This window comes from Lissotriton helveticus, chromosome 4_2, assembly GCF_964261635.1.
Source record: "Lissotriton helveticus chromosome 4_2, aLisHel1.1, whole genome shotgun sequence".
In the NCBI taxonomy this organism is placed as follows: Eukaryota; Metazoa; Chordata; class Amphibia; order Caudata; family Salamandridae; genus Lissotriton; species Lissotriton helveticus.
In genome coordinates, this window is record NC_136064.1 from 114,480,580 (window position 1) to 114,493,416 (window position 12,837).

General features: G+C 44.1%; 1 protein-coding gene across 1 annotated transcript in view; it reads left to right on the forward strand.

Annotated features, from left to right (window-relative positions):
- LOC144751961 (uncharacterized) overlaps positions 1–12,837 on the forward strand; it is a 113,697-nt gene that overhangs the window by 16,696 nt on the left and 84,164 nt on the right. The window contains exons 3-4 of the mRNA XM_078639923.1: positions 5,584–5,721; positions 11,540–11,608. Of these exons, the coding sequence (XP_078496049.1) occupies positions 5,584–5,721; positions 11,540–11,608 (207 nt within the window). The remainder of the gene's footprint in view (positions 1–5,583; positions 5,722–11,539; positions 11,609–12,837) is intronic.

Sequence of the window (12,837 nt, forward strand, 5' to 3'; positions counted from 1 at the left end):
TTGAACCAAGCATGTATAAATTGATTCATATGTGTTGGTGATACCTGAGACTATTCTTTGTGTTTTACTAAACAAGGACATGCCTTGGTTGGCCTCTGAGAAGCACATGTACTAAACCACCACCTCCCCTGTACGCAGTATGACAAATGGTGTGCATTATACTTGTAGGTGTTGGCCTCTTCCAAAAAGACCTCAGTTGAACTGTGAGAATGATATCCACAAATGTAACCACAAACCCTGGCTACAGACCTTTCAAATGCATGGAACATAGCACAACAAATTGATATGTTCTCTTTCACACCTGTCTAGGTGTTATGTTGTGTTATGTCTTCAGCTTCTTGCAAACTCTAGTAGTGAGGAGGAAGCGATGATGTTTTGTGGGATATTGTTTCATATTTTTGATTTTGATAAGGGAGAAGAAGGGACCTCTTGCTCTGCGTTTGTGACAGCTGGTGGTGTGTGCAAGTGAGAGTAAGGCTGAGTGTAGGTGTCTGGATGGATTGTGAAAGTGTATGAGGCTGTTGAGGTATGCAGGTCCAGTGTTTGTCACAAGTTCCCTTTAGTGTGCCCTTTGTTCTCTGGTATTTTAGCCTAGCAGCACGCTGTAGGGCACTTTGCTTTGCACACGTTACACATAATACATTTGTTTTGTACGTCAATATTATTCCAGAAATATGCTGCACATTTATATATTATTCTGTTCTGCTACTTGAGAGTCAGTCTGAACATTTTTTACAAGGTCGAAAAACACTGTGCAGTGTTTTTTCTGTGCTAGGTCAGAAACACAGCATGGCATTTAGACACTACACAGAGGAACAGCTGCTATTTTCAAGTGAGGAACTTCTTATCATATACACCAAAAGGTACCTTTTAGTAAACAGAGAGGAGAATTCTTGCAGAGTAAAAGTCCTGGGATGGGCGCACCAGCTTTGCGTCGATCTGTTGTGTTGTGGTTCTTGATCAGGCGCCAGGACGCCCCTTTGCTGGGGCAGCTGCGCGCCTAATAAAAGTTATTAACATAACATAACATAACATAACCCTGAAATGCAGACCACTTACTACCAATACCAGGTATGGGGTCTGGTTCTTATCCCAGAGATCCCTGGTATACCACTGTGCTCAAGTAGTGAGAATAGGTCTTAGGCAGATATATCACTTGCCATTGTTGGATTTTCATTTTGTACAGTTTTCTCACACAGCTGATTACTCTGTTAAGTTGTACATGTTTCCTAATTGCCGTACAGTTGCTTCATGAAAAAGCATAATAGTTTCAATAAATATTGTAAACTTTCCATGTATCTTTCTTTTGTTTTTTTATGGACATGCATGAGTGAGAAAACAAAAGAAGACAATCTGGTTCCATGATTCCCCCTGGGGACTAGAAGGTTTTCTTCTGTTTTGCCAAGTTACCTGGCACTCTAGGAAGGTTAGGAGGGCAGGTAACCCACTCGGAGTTTGTCAGATCTGGGCCTAAAGATACTTTTGTGCTTTAGGACTCAACTTTACATACTGATGTACCTGTGATCACAGGCATAGTTCTGTTTCCAAACAAAATCCCTGTAACATGTTGTGGAGGGCTTTATAAGTGTGCATGAGGAGTTTAAACTGACTGTTGTTTGTGAATGGGAAGCCAGTGAAGCTCCTTGAGGTGAGGTGAGATGTGGGTGAAGTGGGACAGGTTGAGAATGAATTCTGAATGATCTGAAGTCTGTTGAGGAGCGGCTCAGAGTTTCCGGTGTAAAGTGAATTGCTGTAGTCAAGTCTGCTGGTGATGAGTGCTTGTGTGATGGTTCGCCTGATGTTTCGGTGGAAGCCACTTGAAGATTTTAGCCAGTATCCACAGGATGTGGAAGCAGGATGAGCTCACTGCATTGACTTGTGTCATCATGTTGAGTTTGTCACCTAGAACGTTCTCCAGATTACAAGCATGGTCAGTGGGTGGAGGTGCTGGTCAGTTCTGTCAACCACCAGATGGCATCCCATGGGGAGTTCCTGTTTCCAAAGACCAGTACTTTTGTTTTGTTGGAGTTGAGCTTCAAGCATTTGGTTTACATCCATTCTGCTACCGAGGTTATGCAGTAGGTGAAGATGGTTCTGGTAGTGGGTGTCTCATCTGTCAGCAAAAGGATGGGTTAGGTGTTGTCTGTAAAGGAGATGACAGTGCAACCTTGAGATCTGATGGTGTTGGCGAGCGGGGTCTTGTATTCACTGATCAGGGTCGGGTTGAGAGATGATCCCTGGGAGATTCCACATATTAAGTTCTTGGCCTTCGATGTGAAAGATGGCAGTCTGACTCTTTGGGTTCTTCCCATGAGGAAGGGCAGATCCATTTGAGCATCAGTCCTTGGATGCCAAACTCACAGAGTCTTCTCATGAGTGTTTTGCGGAAAACTGTGTTAAATGCTACTTAGAGGTTGAGCAGGATGAGGACAGCTGTTTTTCCTTAGTCTAGGATGGTTCTTATGTCATTGGTGGCAGCGATGAGTGCAGCTTCTGTTCTGTGGTTCTTTCTGGCCACATATCTGTAGGTCAGGAGGGCACGTATCTTTAACTTAGTATTCCCTAGTGATTTCTAGGACAATAAAATCATGATGCTATTTTGAGTGGACCAGCCTATTGGTGCCACCTTGCACAGCGCCGGGACGCCTCTTTGCTGAAGCAGCTGTTGCACTATATAAAACTACCAAATAAATAGCATATTTTCCCAGGTACCGATGCCATTGCTAGGATTATTCTACCACCGTCCTCCTAGACACTAAACTAAATCCAAATTCCCCAAACCCTTGATTTGAATGACACCCACCTCCCTCATGCTCAGCCATATTGGCACACAGAGAAGAATACAGTGCTTTTCCATTCTGCTAGCATTCTGCACAATCCATTAAAGTACCATCGTGCATTAGGCTAATTTGCCACTAACTAAGATATGGTCCGGTGCCTTTGATCCATGAGACTAGACCGCCAGTCTGGTAAGGCGCAATCTTCTGTTACATTCCACCACTCAGTCTCCCTGGTATCTTGTTTCTCAATGTAACTGTGGGACCACCTATTGGTCACCTAGCATCATGTCATCCAGTGATTCAAGAGACATGAATTCTCGTACCATGGGCACTGACTGAATAAATCTGTGACATTTCAATTTCTCTCTATCTAGGTTCTTCTGCTTTATCAGAAGCCTATACTTCTTGTTAGTTCTGTATGACCTCCGACATCACACCCTAGATGGGGAGTGGAACGCCTGTGGATTGATGGAGGCCAGGGGCTGTGCTCAGTGAGGGGGATCAGAATCCCTGGGGGCTGTTGAGGTCAGACCCTGCAGCCAACTACTACTGTGCAGGCTGTAGGCTGTGCGCTATGGTAGTTGGCCGACACATCACTGCACAGATATGATGGCTGTGTGTGAGGGGATGGTCATGAACACCCACAGTGGGTTGGGTGTAGGGTTGTGCACCCTTGGGGTGTTGGGTGCATGTAGGGGATTGAGAGTAGGGCCTTCTTGGATGTCAGACCCTGTGGGCAACCCCAAAACTACAATACCTGCAACCAGTACTGCGATACTAAGTGAGGCCCTCAGTGAGGTGCCATTATATCAGTGCCGGTACTTTGGTAACAAAAAAGAAAATAGGATTAGTCTGGTAATAGACGGCACAAATGTTTGGCCACTCATGTGGGGTTGAGAGCAGAGGCCAGGCCTTGCAGCCAACCCTCCTGCTGTTCATCACCACATACCTAGTGCAGCAGAAGGATTGGCCACAAAATATGATGATTGTCCCACATGGAGAACATAGAGGCTGCCCAAATCCCAGCATAGACATCAGCGAGGAGTTACTGTACCAGTTCATCACATTCAATATGATCAAAACTCAGGGGTTCACTGCAAAAAACAATGTTTTACATGAGGTTACAATTAGGTTTATGTTGGATTTGTTCCTCCCTGCAGAGTCACCAGCAAACATATTGCTTTCATCCCTCTTGTTTTCTGAATAAGTTGTTATTGGCATTAGGACTCTGTGTACTTCACTTCTGGTAACCTGTGCTACCCTGCTTGTGTTTTCTTCTTTAAAAATTGTAAAATGGACTTACACTATTGGTACATTTCAATTACTTGTAAGTCTCTAGTAAAATAGTACTACATGAACGCAGGGCCTATACATTAAATGCTTCTTGTGGGCCTGCAGTACTCATTGTTCAACTCACTAAAGTGGGCCATTTAAACATTTGCTCGACCAACTACTGTAGCCTGTGGCACAGTTTTATTCTGCCAATTTGAGCTATCAAATAAAACATTTGCTAGGCCTAAACCTTCTTTTTTAAAACATATAAATTATCACTCGGTAGGCCCTAAAGGCCAATAGGGCAGTGTGCATTGTATTTAAAAAGTAAGATATGTGGGTTTAAGTTTTACATATCCTGGTAGTGAAAAACTCACACATTTGTTTTTCAATGCAGCAAGGCCTACCTTGCCCACTGGATAACATTGGGTTACCTTATTACATTTAATAAGTGACTACATTTGTTTGGAAGCAGGTAGGAATGTCATGTTTAAGCTGAAATTTCATGCAACTTAAAACCATCCTTAATGGTGAATTCTGAATTCAAGTCAGATTTGTAAAAATGCCACTTTCAGTAAGTTAGTAACAAACAAAACTGGTAGTACTTCTTGACAATTTTATAAGGTGCAAAATCAATTATGACAGAACAGAAACAGGGAAACAACTACAGTTTTTTGAAAAATTACAGTCTGTATTGAAATCTTTAAATGCCAAATGTATTAGTTTTATCAGCACTATTACATCACATGCAGGTGTAATCGAGAAAATAGTGCACACAGAAGTGCTTGTGTAAAGGTGAACGGCTCAAGGAACGTGCATGGTAAAGTGCAATAAATAGTGGAAAAGGTGCAACACTTTAAAATGGATAGATAACTTGGACGCTGGGAACAAAATTAATGGAGAACTTGTTAAGAACCAATGACACAAACGAGTACGTTGAGTAGTCAATGGAGTTTGACCTGTTCGAATTCATGTCATCATGTGTAAATGGGTGGCTGTTGGATGCAGGCTATACACATATTAGTGTCTGCAAGGAGGAACTAATAAAACATAAAGCGATATTAAAGGATACTACAAGTGCCTCACCTAAAATCTTAACTCAAAATCAGGAGAGTTAGTTTGTGTTACAATTTTTAAATGATAAAAAATTGTAAAGCTGAATTCATAATTAGACATATACAACTCAGAAAACAAGCCTGCTTGCAAAATGTTGACATCACACACCAATAGAATCATAGGGAGACATTTTAAACACTAATATGGATTGCAAATAAGCAAGTCAACTTGAATTGGCCAAAATGGTACCCTAAAAACTACTAAAGTCCACCTAAGAAAGTATACCTTAGGAGTTAGGAGTTTCCTGAAGTATGAAAGTTTTGATCTATTTTCAGGGTGTGTAGGCCTGTGTGAGGACCGGCCTTAGATCCACTTAATGAGTTATTAACCAGATGTTCTTGGTTTTCTTTATTCTGAAATATGTCTTCTAAAATGGATTGCCTGAATGCATGCTCTTTTTTTACTATGTACAAAGGGAGGTGTGGAGCGGAGCCCCTGCTATGTTGCCCAGGAAGAGATGACTCCTGCAGACGAACTAACTGCTTTTGCGATCAAGCCTGCTATAAAACATTCCATGACTGCTGCTCAGACTACTTTCCTGCATGCCAAGGAGGTAATAAAGAGTAGTTGATGTCCTTTGCAGTGAAAATACCAATCATTTACTTCAGGAATCCTTTCTCGAAGCATGGATAGTGTAATGAAGAGTCCAAAGTATTTGGTATTTGTATAGCATGGAGTGTTGTCCAGGATTAAAGGCAAAGACACATGTAATGAGTGATTGGAGTGGGATTGTTTACTTCTGAATAATGTTGGCGCATGACTCACCTGTCCCTCTCTGCCCTTATTGACCCCTTTGGCTCATCTGTTGTCACCGCTAAAAACTGTTACATTTCCCAAGACTCCCACTGCTTATCAGTAGGAAGAAAACTTTTTAAATTTAAGCTCAGATCCTTGTCATGGTTTGAAATCCCACAGCTCCATGTAAGCCTAGCTATGTTGTTTCCTTAGTTCATAGATGTTTTCTTCTGAAACTGTCTCCTTGATGTCTCCATTGGGCTCCTCATGCTCTCTTTGCAGGACTCTCCATTCTGTCTCCGCATCTCTACTCATACTGTCTCACATGTTTCTTTTTTCTGTCTCGGTTGCTCCCGGTTTGCTACATTTGTTGGTTTCCCTAATGTGCCTCTTCGGGACTCTCTGTGCTTGATCTGCTAATAATAATGCTCAATCTACTGCTTTCCACATGCTGTCTCTCCTTGTCTCCCCATTCTCTCTTTGAAGAGCTCTCTGCTGTGTGTCCTCATGCTCTGTGTGGAGGGAAACAACCTTTACAACGCAACTTTTACAACGCACTACCATTACAACGCAGTCATTACAACGCGACATCCCCTAAAACGCATGCCATTACAACGCAACCGTTACCACGCATAACACTACAACGCATACAATTACAACTCATGTCATTACAACGCAGTCATTACAACGCATACCATTACAACACATACAATTACAACGCATAGTACCCTTACACTATTCAACACTTACCCTACTGTTGCACCCCCTGGAGTTAGAATGGTAATTTTTACCCCTACACTATCCAACACTTACCCTACTGTTGCACCCCCCTGGAGTTAGAATAGTAATTTTTGCCCCTACACTATCCAATACTTAACATATATGCAATGTAATGGTATGCGTTGTAATGGTATGCGTTGTAAAGGTAGTATGCTTTGTAATGGCATGCGTAGTAATGGAATGCGTTGTAAATGATGTTGCGTTGTAAAAAAATGCGTTGTAAAGGTAGGCATTGTAAAAGTATGTGTTGTAACGTCATACATTACTCTGTGGGCTCCCCACATGCTGCCTCTGCTGGCCTCCCCGTTAAGCCTCTGTGTAGTTGCTTCCACATGCTGGCTCTGCACGTGTCTCCATGCTGTGTTTTGTAATCTCCAAATGCTGTCACTGCGGGTGTCTGCATGCTGTCTTTGGTAATCTCCACATGCTGTCACTGTGGGTGTCTGCATGCTGTGTTTGGTAATCTTCACATGCTGGCACTGCGGGTGTCTGGATGCTGTCTTTGGTCATCTCCACATGCTGTCACTGTGGGTGTCTTCATGCTGTGTTTGGTAATATCCACTTGTTGTCTCTGCGGGTGTCTGCGTGCTGTGTTTGGTAATCTCCACATGCTGTCACTTTGGGTGTCTGCATGCTGTGTTTGGTAATCTCCACATGATGTCTCTGCGGGTGTCTGCATGCAGTCTTTGGTGATCTCCACATGCTGTCTCTGCGGGTGTCTGCATGCTGTGTTTGGTAATCTCCACATGCTGTCTCTGCGGTTGTCTGCATGCTGTCTTTGGTAATCTCCACATGCTGTCTCTGCGGGTGTCTGCATGCTGTGTTTGGTCATCTACACATGCTGTCACTGCGGGTGTTTGCATGCTGTGTTTGGTAATCTCCACATGCTGTCTCTGCTGGTTCCCCATATTTTGTGTGTTGGTCTTACATGCTGTTCCTGCCTGTCTCTGCATGCTCTCCATGGTAGTCTTCACATGCTGTCTCTCATGGATTCCCTGTGCTGTGCTGTGTGTGGCAGTCCCCACTGGATGTTTCTACCGGTTTTCCAGGTCTCAGTGTGCTGGTCAACCCATGCTGTCTCTTATGTCTTCACAGGACTCATTCCAATTCTAATTCAGAATTCCTGATGGCATAATATCAATCTGACATACTTTTATAAGGCTCATCACTTTGCTTAATGCTGGTACCATAAGGGAACCCTACTTCTGAAAATAAATGTATGCTGAAAATAAATGCTGTGTTCCATCCCCTAAGTACCTACATCTACATGCTCAGGTCCAATCACCAAGTTATTATTCGTTCCATATCTGTCAATTGAAGCAGAATTCTTACTCCACACCCTGGATGCCAAGAGGTTTCTAAAATTTAATTTACCTGTATCTTTTCAAATGCCTCCAGTCATGCCTCCGAGTGATCCAAACCCATGCTGTCTTCTTGATGCTTGGGACCCATCCTTTGTGTCATATCTACCATGCCCTTACTCCACAATCACGTCCCTCCCATCTTTAAGGTGCACTGCACTAGGGGTTTTAACCCTTTGGCGGTACTGAATTATTACTTGAACGTGGGAACCTCCAAAGTGTCATTATTGAAATCTCTGGACGCCTAGCCTCAGCAGTTTCTCTGATCAAAAGAAATAGACTAAAGTACAAAAACAAGTATACATTAGACAAATGCTGAAAATTGACATATTCAGTTTTCCTATTTTCAATGCTGCGTCTTTTTTATATACTTTATTACTTTAATGTATTAATGTTAATACTATTTAATTTGGTAGCACAGTATTGGATACCCTGAGTAGGCCAATTTCATTTCGCCTTATTTTCTCAACGCCCAAAACTTAACTATACTGGGTGATCTAAATCTCCACTTGGAGGACAAATCAAACAGTACAGCTATGAACCTCCTGGAGGATTTCACCGCTCTGAATATGACACTGCGCAATGAGGGCCCTACTCACAAAGCAGGACATTTGTTGGACCCTATTATATCAAACATACAGGAGTTAAAATGGCTTAAAACTGACCCCATTTGCTGGTCTGACCACTTTCTAACTCTCTTTAGCATTACCCTCAGAGAACCTACGCAGCTATGTTCCACCCGGCCTCCGATCCTTATGAGAAATTGGAAAAGGCTGGATCTGACTGAGCTGCAGAATGCACTGAAGAAATCCCCCCCTGTCATGGGTTGCGATATGGATAAAAATGCGTTTGAAACCCATACATGGTTGGAGAGGGCAGTTGACACTTGTCTACCTATTGCCAGGTGTAGAGGGAATGTACATCGCCCACCTGCTCCCTGGTACACTGAGGATCTTAAATTAGAAAAGACTAAATGTAAGGCACTTGAACGGAAATGGCGCAAACACTATGACCCTCTAAAAAAAGAGATCTACCGTAAGGCCAGAAACCTTTATCACTCGGCCTGTACGAGAGCCAAAGCCGGTTATGTAACGGAAACCATTAACACTGCTGCTAATAAAGCACGGACTCTCTTTAATACTGTTAAAGAACTAGCTGGAGCAAACTCTATGGCTGCTGCATGCCCCCTTACCACCCAAAAATGTCAAGACCTTGCCACCTATTTTGTGGAAAAGATTGAGACCATCATTGCCAATATCAATCCTCCTACGAGGGATGGCAGAGAGGATCCGCCTCCAGTTAGGTCAGTAGAGTGCCGGCTTGATTCCTGGCCACCTATTACTTTGGAAACTTTGAAATCCCTAGCTACCTCTATTAAGTCAGGCTCCCCATGTGACCCTCTCCCTATCAGCATTCTAAGCCAACTGGATGACTCTGCTCTGAATATCATTTCCGAGACATTAAATGCCTCTATTCATCTGGCAAAAGTTCTAGCGTCCTGGAAACACGCCATGGTCAGCCCTCTGCTGAAGAAGCCTTCTGCTGATCCTGAGGTGTTGGCCAACTACCGCCCCATCTCCCTGCTGCCTGCTTTCTCAAAAATTCTGGAGAAACATATTCACGGTGTACTTACCACATTTACGGAGAACAACAACTTGCTCCATTTCTCCCAGTCAGGTTTCAGGGCTGGCCATTCCACCGAATCCGCCCTCCTGGGAGTCACCGAGAAGATTAGGGGGCTCATGGACGATGGGCAAACGGTTGCACTTGTCCTACTCGATCTGAGTGCGGCCTTCGACACCATCTCACATGACAGACTGCTTACCAGACTGAGTGAGGATGGTGTCGGAGGGGCAGCGATGGACTGGATTGAATCCTATTTGTGCAACCGGACGTTTCATAGGCCCAGTCAGACACCTTTTGTTCGCCCCATGGCGTGCCTCAGGGCTCAATTTTGAGTCCGTTATTTTTTAATCTGTATCTCCGCCCTCTCGCCGATCTAGCGGAGCGAGTTGGTCTAGAACTAATGACCTATGCGGACGATTCGCAGATTATTTTTTCTCTTACTAATTCGGATCCTTCATCCCCTTCTGCGCTGAAACTAGGTCTTCATGAAGTCTTCAGCTGGATGTCAACGAACCAGCTGAAGCTCAATGGGGAGAAGACTGAGATCCTTCTCTTAGGTAAAAACAGAGACCTTTGGCAGGATACTCACTGGCCGCCATCCCTGGGCGCTTTCCCTATTCCAGCTACCCAGGTCAGAAACTTAGGGGTGCACATCGATGACACACTATCGATGAAACAACAGGTCAACAAAGTGGCTGGTACTTGCTTCACTATCCTCAAATGGCTGCGGAAGATTATCTGGATGTTGCCTGCTGATACCCAGAAGACCGTGGTCAATGCCCTCATTACATCTCGGCTTGACTACGGTAACATCCTTTACCTGGGTTCCAACTTAGCCGTGATCAGACGGCTTCAGCTTGTCCAGAACTCCGCAGCCAGGTTGCTGTGTAAAATCCCCAGGACAGCGAGGATTTCTAATTACCTTAAGGACCTGCATTGGCTCAGGGTGGAGAACCGGGTTCGGTTCAAAGCCCTGAGCTATATGTTCAAAATAAAGGCAGGAACCGCACCAAAGTATTTGGAAAAATTAGTCAGGCCCTACTTTCCTGCACGTAATCTCCGCTCTCTAAATGCAGCAAACTTTGCGGTACCCAGATTTAAACTGGCCAGAGTGGGAGGGAGATCCTTTTCCTATCTGGGACCAGTCCTCTGGAACTCCCTTCCCCCAGCTATACGAAAGGAGGAAAACTTTGCCAGCTTTAAGAAAAGCGTTAAAACCTGGCTTTTCAATAAATAATTTGGTCTCTGGCCGTCTTGTTTTCTGTGCTGTTTGGTTCTTAGTCCTGGCGCCGGGAAACCTTTGTGGGTATCTGCGCGCATTACAAATGCAAAAAATAAATAAATAAATAAATAAAATAGGCCTTTCGGACCCCCGGGTGTCCGCAGACCACAGGCTTGGAGCCACAGCTCTAAACTGTTCACCAGGCACCCTATGACCATTGCATATTCTTAATTTGTGATACCAAATGGGATGATGGATGTAGCGCTTGAGCGTATCAAACACTCACCCCCAGTCAACTGATCTGGGTTTAATCCATCATTATTCTTTAGCTCACTCCGCCAACCCAGTTCAGTATTTCTTCATTTGTAGCCGCACTCAAGCCAACACTCCTGGAAATGATCTCTGAGTGTTTTCTGCTCATCAGTAATGAAGTTAGCCTCGCTCATTAAGGTGCCCTAGTATCTATGCACTAACTTCCTCTGTCTGGAAGTCTCTTCATCTTCTTTTATGTCATCCCCCATATGACCATGTGTGAGTTTATCCTGATTTTATGTTCAATCATGCTTTTAATATTGGCCATAAAAACATGTCTGTCATGATCTGCATACCCCAGTTGCAGTAACATCTCTTCCTCTATTGTAAAACAGGCACCGGTCCAACACCAGGATTTGGAACCACTGGCTCAGAACCATTCTCCTTTCCAGACCCAGTGATAGGTAATGTCCTCATCCCATTGTTATTGTAATGAGGTTTGTGGTGATGCTCATAGCACAAGCCCTCCATATGTTCAGAGTTTTTTTTAAAGATATTCTGACATTTTCATTACAAAGTATAATGAAATGATATAATTAGTAAGTGTTGATATCTCAACATGCAGAGGGAACAAAATAGGAAAAAGAATGAGTGACGTGATGAGACAGAGGTCATTCAGGGGATTTTATAGAGAATGTAGTATAGATTCAGGTGGCGATGGCATTGTAAATGAACGGATTACTGTCAATGTTACTTTCTTACAAGCAACCAAGAGGCTGTGTGTATAGGACAAACCTGTTCCAAGATCACACTCACAAAAGATGGTACAGCTCTTTGCCTGGACAAGGGCTAAAAGACACAATCCTTGTCTATGCTGGTCTCAAATATAAGTGTGGTTGTGTGCATATGCCGTATCCGCTGACCTCAGCTGTCCCCCCATCCACCAATCTACCCGTGTCATTTCTGCTGGCCTACCAATTCTGCTTCCCCTAATCTACCCTTGCTGCTTCTGATGGTCTATCCATGTGGTCGCCACTCATCTACCCATGTTGTCTCCCCTAATATACCCATACTGTCTCCTCTAATCTACCCATGCTGTCTCCGTTAATCTACCCTTGCTGTCGCCGCTAATCTACCCATGCTGTCTCCTCTAATCTACTCATGCTGCCTCTGATGGTCTACCCATGCTGTCTCCCCTAATCGACGCATGCTGTCTCCGCTACTCTACCCATGCTGTCTCAGCTAACCTACCCATGCTGTCTTGGCTAATCTACCTATGCTATCACCGCTAATCTACCCATGCTGTCTCCTCTAATCTACCGATGCTGTCTCCGCTAATCTACCCATGCCATTTCTGCTAGCCTACCCATTCTCCACGTGCTGTCTCTGCGGGTGTCTGCGTGCTGTGTTGGTCATCTCCACATGCTGTCACTGTGGGTGTCTGCATGCTGTGTATGGTAATCTCCACATGTGGGCTCTGCGGGTGTCTGCGTGCTGTGTTTGGTCATCTCCACATGCTGTCTCTGCGGGTGTCTGCATGCTGTGTTTAGTCATCTCCACATGCTGTCTCTGTGGGTGTCTGCATGCTGTGCTTGGTCATCCCCACATGCTGTCTCTGCGGGTGTATGCATGCTGTGTTAGGTAATCTCCACATGCTGTCACTGCGGGTGTCTGCATGCTGTGTTTCGTAATC